The sequence below is a fragment of the Crocodylus porosus genome, unplaced genomic scaffold (assembly GCF_001723895.1).
Source record: "Crocodylus porosus isolate Cpor-Errol unplaced genomic scaffold, CroPor_comp1, whole genome shotgun sequence".
In the NCBI taxonomy this organism is placed as follows: Eukaryota; Metazoa; Chordata; order Crocodylia; family Crocodylidae; genus Crocodylus; species Crocodylus porosus.
The window spans coordinates 30,215,332-30,238,430 of record NW_017728951.1 but is presented as its reverse complement, the minus strand read 5'-3'; the positions used below and the strand labels follow the sequence as shown (position 1 = coordinate 30,238,430).

The following is a 23,099-nucleotide window of genomic DNA, read 5'->3' as shown; positions in this document are numbered from 1 at the left end:
TGGAGCCCCAGCATCAGCTCCATATCAGTGGCTGCACACATGCCTCAGCGTAAACAGTGGGGGAGGGGCCTGAGGCAGCACAACCCTAGCCTCTCCCCTTCTGTCTGCTCTGAGGCACACGTGCAGTCGCTGCCAGCACAGATCCAATGACAGGGCTCCAGAGCCCAGCCCAGCTGTTTGTAGCCAGCCTGGGCTCTGGGCAGCTGCAGCAGGCAGGCTGCAAACAGCTGCACTGGGCTCCAGAGTCCTGGCATCAGCTCCATGCTGGCAGCGACTGCATGCGCACCTCAGAGTGGACAGTGGGGGAGGGTTGCCCTGCCTCAGGCCCTATTCCCACCCTCTGCTCTGAGGCATGCGTACACCTGCCAGCAGTATGGAGCTGATGTCGGGGCTCCGGAGCCTGAAGCAGCTGTTTGCAGCCTCCTGGCTACAGCTGGCCCAGGCTTTAGGTAGCTGCTACCAGCCACAGAGCCCAGGCTGGTTGCAGCCTTGCAGCTGCCTACAGCCCGGGCTGGTGGATGCATACTGAGCAAAAAAGCCTTGCGTGCCATGCTTGGTACACATACCAGGGGTTGCTGACCCCTGCATTATACTATTATTACATTATTTAAGACTTGCAAAAAGTAAACTCTTAAGTAACCTAACTCTGTTCGGTATGTGGAAAAGGTCACATCAGTTCTATGCTAAACATTTATTTGGTTAAGACTGTGAATACTATGAAGGGCAGTTGGATGGTCCATATAACTTAAAAGGAATGGGTTCTTTCACTTTCCAAGTTGTTTCAAATCTTGACGTTTAGTAACAAAATAATTACCAATTCAAATCTGACCGAAAATCTATCTTTGGACCACTTATGCAGACCCTACATTGACTTGATGACTTGAGTGACTTGTATATGAAGGAAGGGGGGGCTGGAGGCATTAATGTTCTGCAGCATGATGCAGCATATCTAGACCGAGGAGACATTTTTCAAGAAAAGCTGGGATATGTTCCATCCAGGAGGATACAGAGCTGAGTTTTGACAAGCAGGATGGGCAAGTATAGACTATGACAAGAATAATTTCTGGTTCTTTTCCTCTCGAAGTCAGCTCAGGCAAGTGTCTTTTGGTGTACTAGATAGGATGTCAGTATCACAAGACACTTCTAATTATTCCTTGTTCATAGTTCAGCCATAATTTTTCCAAAAACATTTTTGGTGATGGTATTTAGGGACTGTACTTATAATCCCAGTTAGAATAGGTAATGGGGAGGCATGTGAGAGTGAAGTTAATTTTTCAAGTCTTAAAAAAGGAATAACAGAGGGTTCAGATTTATTTTCAAATTTCAGATGTAGATACTAATAAATAACCCTTCAATTCCAGATGACCTGGCTTTCATAGTCAGTATAGTGGGTGGGAAAGTTATCAACCTAGGTCTTTTACATGCTTACATTGTGGCATCTATAAATTACCATAGTTATTTGAAAATAAGTCAATTTAAGAATACCCCCAATAATTAGATTCTATATATGGAATTTTTTGTTATAATTTTTGAGGTGTAAAATCTAATTATTGTAGGGTTGTCTTAAATTCATCCCTCTCCAATTGCTACAGCAGAGAAAGCTGTGGCTGGGGGTGGGGGAGGGCATGTCAGGTGCCCCTTGTTCTCTGCCCGCCCCCCCTTCCTTCCCCTGCAGTCTTCTTGCCACCTTGCCCCTGGAACCCTCCACACCCAGCATCTACCCCTTCCCCTCACTCCTTATAGTCTCTGCCCCATCCCCTCCTCTCTGCAATCTCTGCTTCTTTCCCTCCCCCTCCCCTTACTGTCAGATGCTGTTGGGCTCTCTTCCTTCTGCAGCACAGCACATGGAAAAACAGTCCCTGCCAGGCCATATAGCAGCATCTGTGGTGCTGCTGACTGACCAGGCAAGGGATGGAGTTTCTCTGTACTCTGTGCCCTGGAGGGAATCCAGCCTGAACTGGAGCAAAGCTGCTCCTGACAGTAAGTGGAAGGAAGGGGTAGGGTGGGGAACAGAAACTGCAGAAGGCAAGCATGCAGGGTAGGCAGGAGGCTGCTGCGGGTCTGACTCTGGCTTCAACCCAGGCTCAGGGCTGCAACAGCTGCTTTTCTACACAAATCTAAGATGAGGGGCCAGAGATTGCAGGACCATGCTGATTAGGGGGGAGGAGGGGAAGGGGTGACCTTGTCTTAGATTCAAGTAAATACAGTATATTTTAGTCATACATAATACTTCCAATACTAGCAGGACAAACTTTTTCTGATCAATAAAGCGGGATGGTATACTTTGTAACTGGGTCGTTCACTGCCTCTTATTACTCTCATGTTTGTTACATAAAGTGGTATAAAGAATTCAACTGGAAAGGAATGAGAAGGAAAATAATGTGCGCAAGAGCTGCATTTGGACAATTTACACTGGCTAAGGATCTGGCCTTGTTTTCCATTTATAAAGTATATGTTCTAAATCTTTGTGTGGTCTTTCAGATCCATATACTCATGTTAGTTTCCTCCATCGAAGCAAGACAACAGAGATTATCCATTCAACTCTAAATCCTACATGGGATCAAACTCTTATATTTAATGAAATTGAAATATATGGAAATCCACAGACAGTAGCACAAAACCCACCTGATGTGGTTATTGAACTCTTTGACAGTGACCAAGTGGTAAGAAACAGTTTCTTTCTTAATCCCCTGTGTTTGTTTATTTGATGATAGCAGATTAATGATATTGATTAATTCATCCAGGGTAAAGATGAATTTCTAGGAAGAAGTATTTGCTCCCCAGTGGTAAAATTAAACCCGGAAGTGGATATCACCCCTAAGCTTCTCTGGTATCCTGTGATAAATAATGGCAAGGCTTCTGGGGACATCCTTTTTGCTGCTGAACTTATTCTGAGGGCTAAGGTAAATTTAAAAAAAATATACATCCAAAATAAACTTAAGAGTCTTGTAAATTCAGTGTATATGGTGCATCATATTTACAAAAAAGAAAAGAAATGTATGTGTATTTTCTTTTCTTAATAGGATGGCTCCAATCTTCCAATTCTTCCATCACAAAGAGCACCAAAGCTCTACATGGTCCCTCAAGGAGTCAGGCCTGTGGTTCAGCTTACTGCTATTGAGGTACTGTTCATCTTCCTTAAATGAATTTGAAATGAATATAGGAATCTAACATGATAGGAAGTAAATGTCTTCATATATTTTTTGTGATTAAAATTAAATAATGAAATATACTGAGAAATAGTTCACATATTAGTTCATTAACATTTTTCAGCAGGGTAGGGATATGGCCGGGTGCTTGGTGCAGATTGGAAGCAGTGACTTCTAGTTACTGCCCCAGTTGTAAATATGAACACATGGCTGCTGGCATCAGCCACTTTTTTGCTCCCCTTCCCCCAAGTTAGCACCCAGGACAGTTTCCCCTGTTGCCCCCCACCCTCCCTCATTATGCCACTGACATTTTTTGGTAAAAAAAGACTTAAAATAGTTAGCCTGGGAAAGATTTCTCCCTTCCTTTTACTTTTTGAGTATCACATTTAGTGCAGTGTTTTCTCCTAATGCTGCCTGTATTGGTTTTTATGTACAGATTCTTGCCTGGGGATTACGAAACATGAAAAACTACCAAGTGGCTCCTGTTACTTCTCCAAGCCTTGTTGTGGAGTGCGGGGGTGAAATGGTGGAGTCTGTAGTGATCAAAAACCTCAAAAAGACACCGAATTTTCCAGGCTCTGTTCTCTTTATGAAAGTGGTATGGTGCTAATATTACACAGCAGAGATCTTTAGTAGCTGTTAATGTCCTAGGCTTTAGAGTTTTTATTTTTTAGATTATGAGAAAAATCAATATAATAAATTGTATATGGTGCTCTGATGAGGTAAGTCTGAAAGTTCTTATAATGATACTGTAAACATTAGGGCTGTGCAAAACTTCAGTTCCTGATTCAATTCAACCCATTCAGTGGCTGAATCTCTGAATCCAAATCAAATCAGAGGACCCTTTAATCCCTCCAAATCAAATTGGAACTCTCTGAATCGATTTGGAGATTCGGACATAGATACAGCTTTAAATGTCTTTTCTACATACCTCTAGGTACCAGGTGGCTCATGAATGCTGTGCTGTTGGGGTGGATGGAGTGTCGCACAGGAGCACAAGGGGCTCCCCAGTGTGCTTGGCAGCAGGCCTGAAAGTGGACCAGAAGCACTTGCAGTCTACTTCTGGGTCCACAGGGGAGCATGAAAGGCTCCCCCCCCATCCTCCTGGCTCAGTGTCTGGTGCCCCCTGGGTCTGGGGAGGCATCTGGGGTCCCTGCGCAGCCAATCGCCAGGCTGGGAGGGGTGCAGGAGGGGGGCCCTGGGCACTCCCTGGCAGACCTGGAAGTGGACCAGAAGTATTGGGTCAGAAGTTCTGGGTTCTGGGTTCACCACCAAGCACGTGGAGGGCTCCCCCACACACGTGGATGCTCCATCCACCCCAGCATTGCAGCGTTCATGAGCCGCACTGGTACCTTGAAGTATGTAGAAAAAACATTTAAAGCTGTTGTCTTTGTCCAAATCGCTAATTCTCCAAATCAGCATTGAATCTTGAGATTCGGCTGCATCAAATCAGGGACAGTGATTTGAATCAACTAATTGAATCACTGTCTCTGATTTGGGCTGAATCCAAATCTGAATTGAATAGGGCCCACTTTGCGTACCCCAGTAAACAAGTCCTCGCAAATACTGAGGAGATACTGTATTCCCATATGTAACTATGCAATATGACTTTTTTGAGAAACTATTTCTTTATCTGTAGACCTATGTAAGCATTCATATAGCACCCATTAATATAATGAAAAACTCAGGAATTTGATTTTGAGCCCATAAATGTATTTTACAAGATTATTCCTGTGATCATTTATTGGAATGATATATTTCATACATTACGTATTCATAGATCATTAGAGTTTGGCATTATATTATCGAAGTTGTGGCCCAGCCCTGTAGTCTTTCTGATAGCAAATACCCTTTATTCTTCTTATGCATGTAGTTTCTAAACAAACAATTTACCTTTCCATTCCTAGCTTTTGCCCAAGGAGGAGCTGTACACTCCATCACTAGTTATTAAAGTGATTGATCACAGGGCATTTGGACGAAAACCTGTTGTTGGGCAGTGTACTATTGATCAACTGGAAAACTTTCGCTGTGACCCTTATGCTACTATAGCAGATATTGCACCACAACAAAAAGGTAGATAAAAATAAAAATAATTGTCTTTTCTTATGAAAGATCTTTACCGTACATATTGTGTTGATTTGTAACCATCTAATGTTGTATATTAAGTCAGAGGTGTGATCTGCATGGAAAAGCATATCCACAATATTAATCTACGTTGCATTAAACTACACAGTTTCAGAGAAGAGTGACAGTGTAGACAGTATTGGAAGAACTGGAATAGTTGATACTTCTGACACTTTTTCTATCGTATATATATGCTGTATGTGTGTGTGTATATATATATGTGTGTGTGTGTGTGTGTATCCATATATAATATATCTCTCTATATAATATATCTCTCTCTATATAGATATATAATCTATATATATCTATAGATATACATATACTCATCAGATCCCAGTTGTCTTTTCTGCCTAGTGCAGGGGAGCTGGACCTGATAATCTTGTGAGGTCCCTTCCAATCCCTAACAATCTATGAATCTATAACTGTCATTATGTGACTTGTGTTGGAAGTACTACTGTAGAGAATCAGTAGTCAAGGAGAAAACTGAAAGAATGAAAGCAAAGACTTAGTTATTACAGAGATGATGCAGCAATTACTTTGCATTTTCTGGGTAAATTTAATTTGAAGACCGTTGTTTACTTATAAAACTAGCTATTTATTCTGTTTTATGTGCATCCGTATGTCAGAGAATGGATGGGAATAGCACAGTAGTTTTTAAAGAAGGAACTGGCAGGGAAACCTGGACCTAATCCTATGTTTTAACCATGTGAGTATCCTTCCAGATCAGCTTGAGGGTCACACTTCTAATGTGCTCCATTACAGTTCCTGTAACAGAATGGCTGACTGAACTGTACTATTGTGTTGTGCATGTTGGACACCATGTCCCCATGGTAGTGCATTATAAAGGAGCTTTTTCAAAAGCATAAATAGGCAGGCCTTTAACTCCCATTGACTTTAAAAGGAAGTTAGGTGCTTATATGTCACTTCTGGTTTTGAAAAATGTGTTTTGTTTTTGGATTGATTACTTTTTCTTTGAAATTCCGTAGCATTTGATGTGCATGTCTGCATGAGAGAAAATTGTGCATATAACTCAGCTAATTATAGCTATTTTTAAAAAATAGTCTATCCTTGGTACCAATTTTCAAAACATGGCAAATATTGAAAGCATCAAATTACGGCAAAGACATTTTTTGTATCTCTTATAACATTTCAATTTCAATAGCCAGAAGAGTTCACAGGCAGTACTTAAGTTTAATAAAATGTCTAATTTACAGTTAGTCTCCTGGCTGCTGCACCTCGCCGAGATTTTGTCATTGAAGTAGAAGACACACAACCACTGCTAGCAGCTCAGGTAATCCTTGCAATCTGATGCTTGACTGGTTGACTTTGGATCCATGATTTAGTAGGTCCAATTTAGTATACAACTTTGGCAGCAAAATTATAAGAGAAGCATGTGAAAGAAGCTCTGCAGCCTCTTGGAAAGTCATTTTAAACTAATGTTATTTTGTGACAGGACAGCAACAGAAATCTTAATTATCCTTAATCTTTTTTCAGATACTAAACCTTAAAATTAAGTTTTTTATGTGTAGTGGTGCTGAGGAAAAAATTCAGTGTAAACAATGTAAACAATGTACATTCAGTGAATTTATAACTCTCCATGAATGTTTTTAGGCAGCCTATCATTTTTCAGATGTATATGATATTCAGAACTATATACTGAAAACTTTTAGTGAATAATTTCCAGGCTCTACAATGTTCATGAGAAGTTTGTCAGACTCAGGTTTTAAATCCTTACAAGTGTCGGTTACTGTTGGTTGGACACACATGTCATATAGAATACTTCAACTTCCTGACTAGAATAACACTTACAAATATCTACAAAGGAAATTTAACTTTATTTTCAAGTTATAAACCCAGCCTCCACCAATATTACTTAATATTTGCTTAAATTCAATGTTTCTGTGACCACACTTGCCTAGAAGCTTTTCATAGAATCATGGAAAATCAAGGTTGGAAGGGACCTCAGGAGTCACTTAGTTCAACCCCTGTTCAAAGCAGGTCAATCCCCAACTATGTCACCTCAGCCAAAGCTTTGTCTACTTGTGTCTTAAAAATTGGGGGAGATTCCATAATCTCTCTGGTAGCCTGTTCCAGTACTTTATTACCTTCCTTATGAGAGAGATTTTCCTAATATCTAATCTAAACTTCCCATGCTACAACATAAGACTATTGCTCCTGGTACTCTTATCTGCCACCACTGAGAAAAGTCCAGCCCCATCCTCTTTGGAACCCCACTTCAGGTAGTTGGACACTGTTGTTAAATCCCCGCTCAGTCTTCTCTTCTGCAGACTAAATAAGCCCAGTTCCCTCAGCCTCTCCTCATTAGTCATGTGCTCCAGTCCCCGAACTATATGTGTTGCCCTCTGCTGGAATCTCTCCAATTTGTCCACATCCTTTCTATAGTGGAGGCTCCAAAACTGGACACAGTACTCCAGATATGGCTTCACCAGTGCCAAATAAAAGGGAATAATCACTTCCCTTGATCTGTAGGCAGTGCTTCTCCTAATGCAGCCCAGTATGCAGTTAGCCTTCCTCACAAAAAGGGCACACTCTTGGCACATATTCAGCTTATTGTCTACTGTAACCTCCAGGTCCCTTTCTGTAGAGGTGTTGCTTAGCCAGTCCCCAGTTTGTACCAGTGCATGGGATTGTTCCAACCTCAGTGCAGGACTTTTGCACTTGTCCTTATTGAACTTCATGAGACTTCTTTTGGTCCATTCCTCCAATTTGTCTAGGTTGCTCAGAATTGTAGTTTCATAGCTGGTAGGGTCAGAAAGGACCTGAGCAGATCATCAAGTCCGACCCCCTGTCAAACGACCCTGACAAGGTGTTCATCCAGCCTCCTTTTAAAGACCCCCAGGGTAGGAGCCAGCACCGCTTCTCTTGGAAGTTGGTTCCAGATCCTAGCCACCCTGACCGTGAAGTAGCACCTCCTGATATCTACCCTCTGCCAGCCTTTTCCTCATCATCCGTCACTAGATTGCTTCCCACATTCATTAAGGGACCCACACTTTCCCTGATTTTCCTCTTGTTGCTGATATACTTGTAGAAATCTTTCTTGTTATCCTTCACATCCCTTGCTACCTGCAACTCCAATTATGCTTTGGCCTTCTTGAGTTCAACCCTGCATGCCCGAGCAATACTCTTATACTCCTCCCTAGTTGTTTGTCCAAGTTTCCATTTCTTGTAAGCTTCCTTTTTCTGATTTAGTTCATTGAAGAGCCAAGCTGACTTTGTGCCATATGTGCTGCATATCAGGATGATTTGTTTCTGTACCCTCAATAAGGTTTCTTTAAAACACAGCCAGCTCTCCTGGATTCCTTTCCCCTTAAGACTGACCTCTCCAGGGATCCTGCCCATCAGTTCCCTGAGTGAGTTGAAATCTGCTTTTCTGAAGTCCAGTGGCCTTACTCTACTGCTCTCCATTCTTCCTTTTCTTAGGATCCTGAACTCAGGCATCTCATGGTCACTGCTGCCCAAGTTGCCATCCACTTCTACATTCCCCACCAATCCTTCCCTGTTTCTGAGCAGCAGATCAAGAAAAGCATGATCTCTAGTTGGCCGCTCTAGCACTTGCACCAGAAAGCTGTCCCCAACACTCTCCAAAAACTTCCTAGATTGCCTATGCACTGCTGTATTGCCCTCCCAGTAGATGTCAGAGTGATTGAAGTTCCCCCTGAGAACTGGGGCCTGTGATATGGAAACTTTCACTAGCTTTTTGAGGAAAGCTTCATCCACCTCATTCTCCTGGTCAAGTGGTCCAGTGGCACTGTGTAGGGGGTGCACATGCACCCCCTGAGAGCGTTGGTACAATCCCTGTCAGACAGTGTTCCCAGGGGGGGGGCAAGTGAGAGCACTGTCCTTCCTGAACAGTTTACACACATCCATGACAGTACTCCGGTCCTTTGAGCTATCCCATCAGGTCTCTGTTATTCCAGTCATAACCTCATTTTTTCTAGACCATTCAGGAGAAATAATTGCAGCTGTCATAACCAAATCAAAAGCTGTCACAGCTCATACTGAATTCTGCTTTTCATTGGATGAAGCACTTGCTGAAACTTCTTGAAATATACCCAGCAAAAATGCATAAACACTGAATGAACAACTATTACTATGCTGATTTATCTTTTTCATTTGTCATTGGGGTTTGAAGTTATAATGTGAAATTTTTTTAAGCCATTTATCTTACTTCACCAAGGATATTTTTTAATCAGTCCCTTTTTGTCTTGTCATAATAGCTGCTCTGTGACTGTGTTACCTAAACAGAGTCAATGAAAGCAAGCAGATGTTTGGGCTTATCATAAGCATCTCAGTAGTGTGCCCAAATAAACTACAGATGGTGCACTGTTTTGTAACAGCTAATGATATACCATCTTACAGTTTCCCCATTTGTCTAGAAATACTGAGAAGCTAACTTTTGGAAAGCACTTACACTGACTTTGTACCTAACCAGGCAAATCAAAATACAAAATATTGAGTCTTTTATGTTGTTTTCATTTGTATATATTTCACCTGATAATGTCATATATTGCTTAAAGATTACATTGTGGATGTGAGGTGAGAGAGAGAGGGAGGAACAGAATGTAACTCCAGGTTATTATCCTGAGCAATGGAGAACATTATGGTGTTATCAGCAGTAAGAAAAAAAGCAGGTAGACAAGAGTATTTAGGTGAAAAAATAAGCAACTAAGTTACAGCAATGTTAAATGTAAAGTTGTCAGTGAGAGCTTGGAGATGTGAGAGAGATTTGTAGAAATGCAAGGAGGGGCAAGTAATGAAGTAGCAGTGAATAAAGTACCTCAAAGCTTTCTAAATGTTTGAAAACGAAAAATAAGTGGTATAAAGTGAATGCAGAGGGAGGAATTCTCTGATCTGCTCAGGAAAAGTACAAACTGGCCTTGAATAAGCAAGAGAGCCAGTAAACTCTCCTGAGTTCTCTCCTGGTGTCAATCACTGCTGCTATGGTACAGTTTTAACATGCACTGGGACTTGGGACCCTTGAATCAGAGAAGCACAAGTGGATTGCTACTTCCCCTTTGGATGGAGCACAGAATCAAAATCATGGTATAAAAGATTTACTGACATCCATTTGGGATGACAAGCATATCCCAAAGATGGGGTAGACATGATGCTGCCGTTCCCAAGCACTGTGGTCATTCCAAACTCATATCACTGAAACCTTTCTGCTGCACCAACATGTCTTTTCTTCCTTTTATTTTGTTCTCTTGTCAGGAAGATCTCTTCTACTATTTCTGACTCTTAGTCCTCTGGCACATGTTCATTTAAAGATCCCAGGGGATCTGATCCCTAGTCCCAACAATTGTGCCTCCTGCTAGGTCACAGGTGCATGGTAGGACATGTGATTTTTGGGATAAGAGATCAGATCCCAGTTGCACCTTTTCTACTTGCCAGTGCAGGGAGGGGCCGGCATCATGATCACTCCCCTGTACTGGCAAATTGAAACCCAGATGCCCGCAGCCTGGTGAGAATCTGAGCTGTCCTGGGACTAAGGCTGACAATGATCTCATCGTCACCCTGGCCCAAGATAGCCCCAGACATGTTCCAGACCCTGGGGTGTCTCCCCACTTGGCAGCCTCTGATGCCACACACCCGGCAGTCAAGGGAGCTGTAGGGCACCAGGTTAAAAATCCCTGGCAGACCTTCAGCTCCCCAGTCTGGGATCCTCAACCCCCACATAGGGGAGTTTGAGCCCAGGAGTTAACCTCTTGAACGGGGTTGTTTCTACCAGGAGTCTGCTCAGTTGGAGAACTAAGACTGCTCTGGGGGCCATTGCCAACAATCAGCTGACTGTCAGCCCTAACCTAGGGCAGCCCTACACATGCCAGATGTTCAGTTTGAGGCATTATACAAACCAGCCATAAAAATGTTCAACACTTTATGTGGAACATATTTTTGGACAGTCTTCCATTTTATGCCACCTTAAATTGGGTATGCAATGTATTGCTTTTGCCATTTATGCCACAATTAACATGTTATTTGCAGCATAGATGAAATGTGTAGAAGAGCAGTTAATGCCAGAAAGAATGGACTTTTGTTTATACCCTTCATCATACCTTTCCTTATTCTTTTTTCTCAGATATATGGACTACTCTTGATCTATAATATAATGCAGTGGGAAAAAACCCACTCTTCTACTAATTTATTTGAATAGACTTTCTGTTTTAGTTATGTGCATGCTTTTCAAGTTCAAAATCTGTATTGGGAATTTCTTGCTTCAGTTAATAATTATTATAAACAAAATATATAGAACATAGGATTAAAACCTAGCCCCCTTCAAGGTACTGTCAAATCTTTAACTACAGTGGGACCAGGATACCAACTGTAACATGGAAAATCTTACTGTACAGTGCAGTAGACACCTTATGGAGTCAGACATTAACTTAGCTAATGTAATATAATAATACATACAGTAATAGCATGCTTAAGGAATGTTTAGAAGATTTAAAATGAATTAAGCACATTTTTGGAAAGCATAAGTAATGTGCAGATAACGTGCTAAGGACACAGTACAGAAATTTCATCAATTACATTCCAATTTCCAGTGTTTAAGCAGTATGTCAACAGCACTCAGCAAATTGGCTTCTCCATCAACAGTGCATGTATGTATGTACAAAGCTAATGCATGGAGATAACCAAAGTGGGGATTTAGACTCTTTGGTCAAGAGGCTTTCACTTCTCTTTCAGTACTTCTTCCCTAAAGAGATTTTGGAGTGAAAGATGCTTTTATGTCAAGTACAGTAACTATTTTTAACAATTACCAGGGTTCTTCCTTTTTAAAAAAAAATCTTATAATTTCTTCCTATAAATTATAATCTGTTAGGCAAATATTTCTTAATTATTAATTCTCTATCTGGGTTACATCATATTAAAAATCCTAAAATGAACATGAATTTCAACTTTGAATTATTTTATCCAACAGTACACTTTCCAATGGAAAAGCACACGTTTAAACAGTCATAAATAAAAAAGAGAATTATGTAACCCTTCCAAGAATCAACTGTGTCTGGTAATAAAAGCTCTCCATAATTTGTAGCAAATAAAAAATAACCATTTTGTATTTAATAAGGAGGAGCTTTGATGATAATATACAGCTAAAAAGGGCAAACCGTTACCCGTCTTTGCTGCATGAATGTTTCTCTCCAAAAATCTCAATTCACCATGGAATTATTTTCTTCTGTATCACTGGCTTTGTATGGATGGATCTTGCTTGTAACAACAATATTTTCTATAAATATGTTCTAACAAAAATATTTTCTATAAATAGAGGTATACTATTTCCTGTTTCTATAAGTATTGGTTTAAAACTATCAAAAGACTTTATTTTTTCCCCAAAGTTTCCTTTTCCAAACTTAAGCCAATTAAAAAAAACACATTTGAAGATAAAGCAGAAAAAGAGAAATATCGCTTAAAATCCTTTAGCATCTTGAACTTTATATTCTAATAAAAGATTTAGAGAACTAAATATTACAATCTACAGTAAATCATCCTAATTCAAAATTATTATAATGAATCTTGTTGTCCAGCAATGCAAATAAAAGTGTTTCCTTGGAAAATTATTATGCAAGTATCTTGAACACAGTCAATTAACGTTTCAAGAAAAGTTAATTTAAAACCATGCAAAATGCTTGAAATATATTGTGGCTCATACATGATCAAATTGGTAATGAGAAGATTTCTGAGGACAAACAGTTTTCACTGCTTTTAAAAAATGAGGCCCTCATGTCAGTGTGAAATAATTTATCCCCATGAAATGTTTCTGATCTCAATTGAAAGTTAGCCATGACAATTCAAGTACAGTGTACCTGAACATCCAGGCAGAATAATTATCTTCAACATAAAGATGAAGTAGTTTGAGTGTGATATACCATAGTGATGTCCATCACCTACTGGGACATTTGGTGTGTACTTAGAAGCTATTTTCCAAATTTTTGTTTGTTTGTACAGGAATTTAATTATTATATTCTAAATTAAAACACAGTGGGTGATATACATGTAAAAAAAATCATTATCACAATCATTGATTCCAAAATAGTCAGGCATAATGTTTGTTGTTTATGAAAAATGTTTAATCATTTCAAAAATTCTTTCTAATAGACTGAACATTTTTCCAATCCTGCAATTTTTTAAAAATGTGTACGATTCTTCGCATTTTTCAGACTCCCAAAATTCTGCACTTTTTTACATGTACAAATTGGCAGAAAAAAGGTGAAGGAAAAAGCACTGGTGCTTCAGTATCTACCTTATGAATATGCAAGAACTGAGAATCAGCATAAGGAGAAACTAAAGGGTGTAAAATTCCTTCAGAACTAAATCTTGGAGAATTGGCTGATGATTCTTCCCCTCCTTCTCCCCCCAATACTTTTTTTAACTGAACAAACCTTGAGTCCTTCTGTGCAAATCCAAAACATGCCTGTGAGAACTGTAATTTAAAGGGATTTCTGGGCTGGGCTCTGTAAGGCTATATTACATGGACAGTTTCTCTATCTTTTTATTGTTTCAATAAAAAAAACCCAATATTATAAAATATGGTGATTTTGATGGCTTCCACATTTTTATTGGATATGTAATAATCATTGTAATAAATAAATATTGAATGATATTTAGTGCAATAACTATACTGTTTTAGCAAAACAGGATATCTGAATCATTGTTAAATAATTAAACTTTTTTCAAAATACAAAATTTGGTATGAAAACTGAACTTTCCTCCTTTAAGCTTTTTTCTCCAATGTACAACATTGTTCTTATTTATAATTTGTTTTTGATTTGTTCTTTTTTATGAATGGATTCTCATGAGCAGCTTATGGAAAAGGTAATATATATAGTACTTTGTTTTATAATAACATAGCACTTCCTTGAGAGTGAGAGCTCCAGAGAGCAATCAGTAAGATAACACTGACAGTGTGGAGGGGTGGAGGAAGCATGTGTAGTTTTTCAAAAAGTTCTAAATAAAATGCCACCATTAACTGCTGAGCAGTATGGAACATTAAGAAAAGTTGTGCAAAGTTGAATGTTAACCTCAATATATTCTAAACTGTATTTACAGGAAGCCAGTATTGATCTCCTTTCTACATTAATCTCCTTTCCAAATACCAAAAAATTACTAAATGCCAATTTACTGTCTAAATTTATTTTCTAACTGTCAAATTTCTCATATGCAATTAAATATGGTAATTTGTGCTCTGGGAAGCATACTGGAGTAGGAAGGTCATAGATTTCTGCTGGTATCTTAATTGCTTTGAATGAAGCAATATATTTACCCTTTGAATGTCAGTACTCTATCTTTGGGTCAAACATTTCAATGATAGTGAGTGTTTAAAGTTGGGTGGCATCTGTTTTACTATGAAATGTAAAAGAGGTAAAGACTGCATCTTTCTTGAGCTCATTCTTGTCTGCCAGTAACAGGGTTTTTCTATATTTTTAGGAGGAAGAAATTGTTGACTGGTGGAGCAAATTTTATGCTTCAATTGGAGAGCGTGAAAAATGTGGACAGTATATTCAAAAAGGATATGACACATTAAAGGTACTGTTCAGGATAGATTAGAGAGATTCTCTCCAAGTTGGTAGGCCCAAACATTGGCTGTTATGCATGGTTTTTTAAAAATGACGTTGCTGCTTTTCAAAATCAGATTATTTTTATGAGGTTGTTATTAGGGCTGGGCAAAACACCATTGTTTTGTCTCTACGTCCGTTTCACAGTTTTGAAGGAACAGTGTTTCATTTTCTCATTTCATTTTGTTTCGAAGCACTGTCTCCTTGCGTTTCATTGAAACTTTTTCGCCGTTTCAACTCATTTCGATGTTTTGCCCATAGGCTATAATGGGGAATCATGAAAATGCCTAAAACGTTGTCATTTGTTGCCTGATTCACATGCAAATTGCAGAGATTCCACTAAAGAGACTTGCTACTTTAGTACTCTTGAAGTATTTTCTCATGCTGAACTATGCAACTGTAATATTGTAATATAGGTTTTTAGATTTGGGGTTTTCTTTTAGGGGTGTTGGTTTTTTTGAATTAGGGTATCTTTTTGTCTCAGTTCACCAAGGGCTGTATATATGTTTTTGTGGCAGATTTGTGTGGCCCCTGAGCTAGTTGGGACTGAGTGTCATTCTATTCAGAGCTCAATCCTGCGTGAGAGTTTTGTCATCGATTTCTATGGGTACCAGAGCAGGCACTAAAGTGAAGAAGACAGACAAACTGAAAAGGCCAAAAGCACACTGAGAAGAAGAGGCATGCCATGCTGCCTGTTTAATTTGCCCCTGACAGTAATGTTTAATGAATATTTTTCTTTGTTCATTGATGTATGTATGTTGGAGCCAAACCATTCTTCCTTGTCATTTAAGTGAAGTTAAATCATGGGATTAGAAAAGACCTGTCATCTAGTCCAATATCAGGCACCAGTGCAGGTTGAAATTAGGAAGTGCAGTTGAGGTAGATTTTGAGTAGGACACAAATGGAGGCTGACAGAAAAAAAAAAAGAAGTTAATTTTCTACACAGATTCTGTTCACCCTCTCATTTAAGAGGGAGAAATAAAAATAACATTCTCTGGTTCTGTGCTGTAAGATACAATAATTGCCATACAACTTTTCTACACCACCAATGCATGCAGTGCTTGTACTGAATTTTCAAATGTCACTTCTTTTTTTAAGGTGTACCATTGTGAGTTAGAGAATGTACCTGAATTTAATGGCTTGATAGACTTTTGTGATATATTCAAGCTGTACAGAGGTAAATCTGAGGACAATGATGATCCTTCAGTGGTAGGGGAATTTAAGGTAAGAAGTAGGTTTTTTTACAGTAGAAATTAAAAATAATTAAACTTTGACACAAGTGATGAAATAAGTAGAAACTGCCATAGGCGACTGGTAGGGGGTGCACATCCCCCCTGAAGGGGCCAGTGTGCCCCCGATGGCCAATACTGATGCTGTCAGTAGGGCTAGCGCCCCCCCTCCCCCGACAGGGCAACCACTATCAGCGGCTTCAGCCCCCCCCCACCTTCCCCCCCAGATTCAGGAGGCACCAATCACTCATGGAAACTGCTGAAAAGAAGTGAAGTGCAAGAGATGTTCCCCTTGATCCTTAGAAATTCAGGACAACCATGATTCCCGTGAGATCCCTAATTCAGCAAGCCCATGCTTTTGATTATCCCTACTCAGCAAAACACTTAAGCAAGTGATGAACTTTCAGTATAGATTGAAGTTCTGTTGACTTAAGTGCTTTATAACAAATAAGGAGGCAGCTGATGATGCAATAACATCTCAGGATCTGGCCCTTTATTTTCACCACAATAGGCAGTGAAAAACCAGGGCTAGTGGCACTTAGCTCCCCCAACCCAAACGTGGGGCAGTGGGTAGGGCCATAGAGCAGCCTGAGTGCAGGCTTCAGGTAACTGGAGCTGGGGGAAGGGGCAAGCACAGGCTCAGACACTTACAGCCTGGCATGTGGAGTATGCCTGGCACAGCAGGCAAGTCTCAGTCTGTGAAGGGGAAGGGGCGGAGGGCCAGATCAAGGCCCCCAGAATGATGGAGGGAGTGGGATGAACAGGGCACTGGGGCAGGTCACGGGATAGTTGGAGCCCAAATGGATCATCCAAGGGCACTGGGGGGCTCCTGCTGCTGCGTCTACCCTGGGGGAGGCACAGTGGGGCATGTGCACCCCGGATTTATGTGTGGGATGGAGGTGGGCTGCTGTTGCAGGCTGAGCTCTGCTCCTTGCTGCCTTTGCTGCTGCTGCAGGAGCTGCGTGACACCATGTGCCTGCTGCCACTGGGCGGGGAGGGGACACGGCACAGCCCAGGGACACAAGGCACATGGCATCCAGTGGCTCCCAAGGCAGTAGCATAAGGTGCAGAGTCCAGTGTGTAGCAGACACCTCGCCTCCATCCCACGCTCAAATCTGGGGGCACGTGCCCCCAGGGCCTCCCCTGGGGTTGTGCAGTGGCAGGAGCCCCTGTGTGCCCCTGAATGAGCTACTTGGGACTCCAATCATCCCACTACCCACCCTGGCCCTGGCACCCCATTCACCCAAGCCCCTGCCTCTGCCCCACTCCCTCCCTCACTATGGGGGCCTCAATCTGCCCTCCTTACACCTCTTCTTTCTCCCCCAACTCCTTCCCCTCCACAGATTTACCTCCTGGATCAGTGCGCATACACACTTAGCCACCCCCCCAATAATATTTTCTCCCTCTGCCTATAGGCATCACAGCACATCTCTCACTTGTATAGGGATATAGGTGATTCATTTGGAAAACAAGATTCTGTAAATCCATACCACAAGGAACATGATATTACATCTCAATGGTTATTGCTGTAGTAATTCACCCTATCAGTGTGTTATACAAATAATCTGTTTAAAAAATAAACAGCTCAACTAATACCCCCCCCTCCAAAAACAGAAATCCCAACTCACCACTGTTCAACATCTTCATCAGCATCTTGGACAAAGGGGTAAAATGCACCCTGTTCAAATTTGCAGGTGTCACTGAGACATGGGAAAAAGTGGGCATGTTAGAAGGAAGGAATAGGCTACAATCGGATCTGGATGGGCTACATGGGTGGGCGGATGAGAACAGGATGGGTTTCAACACTGACAAGTGCAGGGTACTGCACCTGGGGAGGAAGAACCGGCAGCAGACCTACACACTGGGGAACTCCCCTCTCATCAGTGCAGAGGCAGAGATGGATCTTAGAGTCATTATTAAGGCCAAAATGAACATGGGCCAACAGTGTGGGGACGTGGTCAGGAAGGCCAACCATAACTTGTCATGCATCCAGCGATGCATGTCAAACAGGTCTAAGGAGGTGATCCTCCCCCTCTATGTGACACTGGTCAGGCCGCAGTTGGAGTACTGCGTCCAGTTCTGGGCGCCGCACTTCAGGAGGGATGTGGACAACATGGAGAGGGTCCAGAGGAGGGCCACCTGCATGATCAGGGGTTAGCAGGGCAGGCCCTACGAGGAGAGGCTACAGGACCTGAACCTGTTCAGCCTCCATAAGAGAAGGCTGAGGGGGGATCTAGTGGCTGTTTATAAACTAGTCAGGGGGGACAAGCAGGCATTGGGGGAGTCCCTGTTCCCCCAAGCACTACCAGGAGTGACAAGAAATAACGGTCACAAGCTGGCAGAGGGTAGATTCAGGCTAGATATCAGGAGGCACTACTTCACGGTCAGGGCAGCTAGGAGCTGGAACCAACTTCCAAGGGAAGTGGTGCTGGCTCCTACCCTGGGGGTCTTTAAAAAGAGGCTGGATGAACACCTGGCCAGGGTTATTTGACCCCAGTACTCTTTCCTGCCATGGCAGGGGGTCGGACTTGATGATCTGCTCAGGTCCCGTCCAACCCTACCAACTATGAAACTATGCTGTACTATTGAAAAAGAAGGTTTAAATTACCGTCAAAAAAGGTTTTGCCATTTCCTCAACTAGCATAAATCAGTTCAGCTCCATTAAAGTCAGTAGAGTTTGGCCAATTACATGAGCTGTACACACTGTTTTAGTGTAGGCAAGGCATGTAAGGTGAAATCCTGCCCTCGCTGATATTAATAACAACACTCACATTGACTTCAACCAGCGGTATAACTGAGAAGGGCAACCAGGATAGCAGTCCTGGGTGTCACCTTTCATAGGGTATGTAGATAGGTGCAAAATTACCCCTGCAGTTGGAAGCTTCCTGTGTCACTCCCCTGTGCAGAACCACAACTTTGTTATGCTCTGACTTAAGTGGAATCAGCATGTTTCCTATAAAGTCTTTCAGTATAGTGCACTTAGGGAGTAGAATCCAGGGAGGCCGATGAGCTCCATTTTTACTTTATGTACATAGATTTTAAAGCTGGCAATGTAAAGATAAGCCTTTGGAATGAGCCAACAAGCATAAATATGGCAAACCAGATCTTAGCTTGGTGGCGCAACTCTGTTGAAACTGGAGGATCTACATTAGTTTAAAAGAGCTGAGGACCTTTGCCTACGTACATAATGTGTTTGTTCCAAAGCCCAGAGAAGTCAGTGTAAATACTCCAGTTCACTCTAAGAGGCCAAGCTGTAATTCTGATGCTCATTTGTAATATGGACCTACTTTAGGTAGAAAAGAGAGAACAAAAATCTAGCAGTGAGTGTCTTCTGTCTCAGTTTGTTCAGTCCTTTCACATATTCTTTTTAGGGCTCCTTTAAAATCTACCCGTTACCAGATGACCCTACTATACCACCTCCTCCTCGTCAGTTCCGTGAGTTACCAGACAGTGGACCTCAGGAATGTATTGTGCGAATTTACATTGTTAGAGCCTTGGATCTCCAACCCCAGGACAACAATGGGCTGGTGAGACTTTTTACTTTTATGATCTTTACTTAAAAAACTAGTGACATCATGATAAACTGTCACACTAAAAAGAATGATATGTCAATCAAAGTCAGTCAATGAAATTCATGTTAAATTACTTAACAGTATTGTTTCCTATCTTGTTTCCAAACAGTGTGATCCTTATATGAAAATATCCTTAGGTAAAAAGGTGATTGAAGACAGAGATCATTATATACCCAATACTCTCAACCCAATTTTTGGCAGGTAAATAATTTTTCTAGTGTTTTCTATCTGTTCTAGATTTGTTCATAATTTTCCCCTATGTTATTATCATCACCATGTTGACTATATACCAGCAGCTGCAGACTCTGCTCATCTAATTTTATGTGTATTTTAAAATCTGTAACATATTCACAATTAAGTTGTATGAAGTTGCAAAATGCTGTAATAAAGTGATGATCTCTTTCCTCTCTATCTTTGAAGCATATGGAATCATAATGTGCCCAGCATTTCTGTGAATTTAGAAAGCAGATTACTGGTACAGAGCAACCTGTATCGCTTTGTAAGCTGGGTGTAGTCAAACAGTAATAATATAGGTAAATACAAAGTTATTTTTAGGAAGCAAGGATGATGGACTCTCTATCTGGGAGCTGTGGTTCTGAAAGAGGCTCTGGGAACCGTGCCGGATAATCAACTGAACATGAGCTCATACCATGGTCCTGTGGCCTGAAAGCTAGTGCTGTCTTTGGAGATAGAGACAAGTATATTTCTATCTGTCTTCAGATACAGAGACAGGGAAATATCACGTAGGAATAAAAAGGTTATGTCACCTTCATATTTGGCACTGCGTCCAGTTCTAGTCCACAGTTAAAGAAAGACTGGAAGACATACTCTCAAGCATAGAGTCCACCATCCTTGTATACAGTTATAATAAAGAATATACAGAAAATTCACAAGAGATATAGATGTAAATTAGCAATGGACACTTTACTTGTACAGTGAAATACTTTATAGTCTAAGGCTGGGGACAGAAATTACACATAAACTGGTATAAGTGATCAGAAACCAATTCAAATCTGTAACACAACAGAAGTTCAGTGTATATAAATTGCTGTCAAAATGGCCAAAGTGGTTTAAGATAAACGTGGATGGGTGTAGTATCAGACTTAACTCATTTAGGTTAAACTGGTTTATTGAGCTTATGTCCCAGATCCCCTCCAGGTTCAGATTAACTCCAGTCCCCCAGCACCCTGGGATGCTTTGCACCTCCATCACAACCCTTCCCCCTCCCCCCCCCACAGGGCCCAAGGTGTCTGCTCCAGCCAGCAGGGAGGCAAGCTCTGCTCTGGTCCACTGCAGGCATGTGGTTGCATTTCTGGAATCAAAAGTGAATGTGTTCACTTGCTTATTGATTTAATCTACGCATTTTAGACTTACCTGTGAAGATTTAATCGATTCAGCCTCCAGCTTTTTGACTGTCTGTACTTAGCCTTAGAAACCATGCCTAAAATATGCAGTGATGAACAGTGCCCTGGAAAATACGATGTCCAATTCTAATGTCTACAGTTAAAGAATGATTTTGATAAACTGCAAAGGAGCTAGCAAGCCATGAGAATAATTAAAGACCTGGAAAAACATGCCTTATGAAAAAAGACTCCAGCCTCTCTGTTTGGCTTATTAGTGGCAAAAATAATGGGCAACTGGATCTCTGTCTGTACATAACGTGAGGAGCCAAACTTTGGTGATAGCCTCTTCAGTTTAGTAGACAAAGATACAAGATCCAAATGTGGAAGCTGATGCTAAACAAATTTGGACTAGGAATGAAATGCCAGTTTTTAAAACTGGGGTTCAATAACTATTGCAACAACTGACAAAAGGTTGTAATGGACTCTCCATCACTGGAGATTTTAAATCAAGTTCAGTTGTTTTTCTGAGAGATGCTGTAGTTCAAATAGTTAATTTAAGGAAGTCCAGTGGCCTCTGTTATATAAAAAGTTATTATCTTCAGGCTTTATGCTTTCTGGATCTGACTCCTGATTTTAGGCACTTACATATGAATATTTTGAGTTTCTGAGACTGTATAAAGAAGTGATTGTGACTTGCTAATTGACATCTTCATCTCTTGTGAATTTTCTTTATAATCTTTATTATAATTCTATACAGCTTTCTCCAGCCTCCCAAAAAGTGTGTGTTATGAAAATAGTGCATTTTATTCCTGGAAGGGCCTGTTAAATGTTGACATTTGTATAGCATAGAACTCCAAATTTTACAAAGAGGGATCTCAGAACAATCATCACAGTTACAGCTTGGGCAGTCTAGAAAAAGCATAACATTGAAAAAAGTAGGGAGTAATGATCATTAATTTTCAAGGGTAGATGTCAAGCCCCATGCAAGCTATTGTCCCTGTCCTAGCCGGTGTTATCAGATGTGAAAAATGGAACTATTGCATCAGAACATCAAGATGCTATTTAGCAAAAAAATAAAATAAAATAAATCTCACTTTGCACTGCCATCTCTTACAACTGAAATATCTGAGTTAAATTCCACTTTTGAATGGCTGCCTTTTGTTGCTGCACATTTGTCTTCAGAATTACAGGGTTGTACGCAACATACCTCTGACACTATGTGAGTGTGCATGCAAAGGGTCAACATAGAGACAATACAATAACATGAACATGGAAGATTAATTGGATTTTTTTTCCAAATGCAAGCATTCTTCAGGTCCTGAAATGGCATTTTGGCCACTTTCACAATTATTTGTTGAACATTGTACACAAGTCCAATTTACTGTACAAATACAATAATCATACATCTGACATGTTCCTGATTCAGGCAGTAGATTAATCCTAAAAATTCACATTGGTCCTAAAAAATCCCTGTAAATGTGTGCAGGTACAACCCATAACAGCATTAGTTTGGAGAGTATCTATACATTTCTTACAAATAACTGTTTCTGAGGATTGAAATTTTACAAACATTAATGTTAACTGAGGACTTGTTCTTTAGAATGTATGAACTCAGCTGCTTCTTGCCTCAAGAAAAGGATCTGAAAATTTCAGTCTACGACTATGATATGTTGACTCGTGATGAAAAAGTTGGTGAAACCACCATTGATCTTGAGAATAGGTTTCTCTCTCGGTACGGGTCCCATTGTGGCATACCACAGCAGTATTGCATGTAAGTCACCTTCTTATATTTTCCAACATTGTATCAGTAAGATGTGGTCTCTAATAGGGCTGTGCGAAGCTTTGAGTGCTGATTTGATTCTGAGGAGATTTGGCCTGATTTGGTGCCCGAATCGCTGAATCCGAATCAAATCAGGGACTAATTGAAAGGTCCAAATCTATTCAAAGTTCTCCGAATCAATTCAGAAAAGATTTAGAGAGCTTTGACAATTCGGGCAGTCCCTGCTTGCTATAGCAGTGAGCTGGAGCTGGACTCGGAGCTGGTAAGTAGGGGGCAGGGGAGTGGGGGCTGGAGGAGCAGGGAGGGTACCATGGGGGGATCCCTGCCAGG

At 40.9% G+C, this 23,099-nt stretch overlaps 1 protein-coding gene across 4 annotated transcripts in view; it reads left to right on the top strand.

The window, feature by feature from the left end:
* Positions 1-23,099, top strand: part of MYOF (myoferlin) — a 114,589-nt gene that overhangs the window by 77,660 nt on the left and 13,830 nt on the right. For 2 of the 4 annotated variants that reach the window (XM_019555881.1, XM_019555879.1), the window contains 13 exons: positions 2,482-2,663; positions 2,745-2,903; positions 3,024-3,122; positions 3,586-3,747; positions 5,057-5,222; positions 6,488-6,564; positions 11,837-11,893; positions 14,094-14,105; positions 14,718-14,816; positions 15,944-16,069; positions 19,446-19,601; positions 19,756-19,847; positions 22,590-22,760. In XM_019555881.1, the coding sequence (XP_019411426.1) occupies positions 2,482-2,663; positions 2,745-2,903; positions 3,024-3,122; positions 3,586-3,747; positions 5,057-5,222; positions 6,488-6,564; positions 11,837-11,893; positions 14,094-14,105; positions 14,718-14,816; positions 15,944-16,069; positions 19,446-19,601; positions 19,756-19,847; positions 22,590-22,760 (1,558 nt within the window). The remainder of the gene's footprint in view (positions 1-2,481; positions 2,664-2,744; positions 2,904-3,023; positions 3,123-3,585; positions 3,748-5,056; positions 5,223-6,487; positions 6,565-11,836; positions 11,894-14,093; positions 14,106-14,717; positions 14,817-15,943; positions 16,070-19,445; positions 19,602-19,755; positions 19,848-22,589; positions 22,761-23,099) is intronic. The other 2 variants (XM_019555883.1, XM_019555882.1) reach the window with 1 other exon arrangement.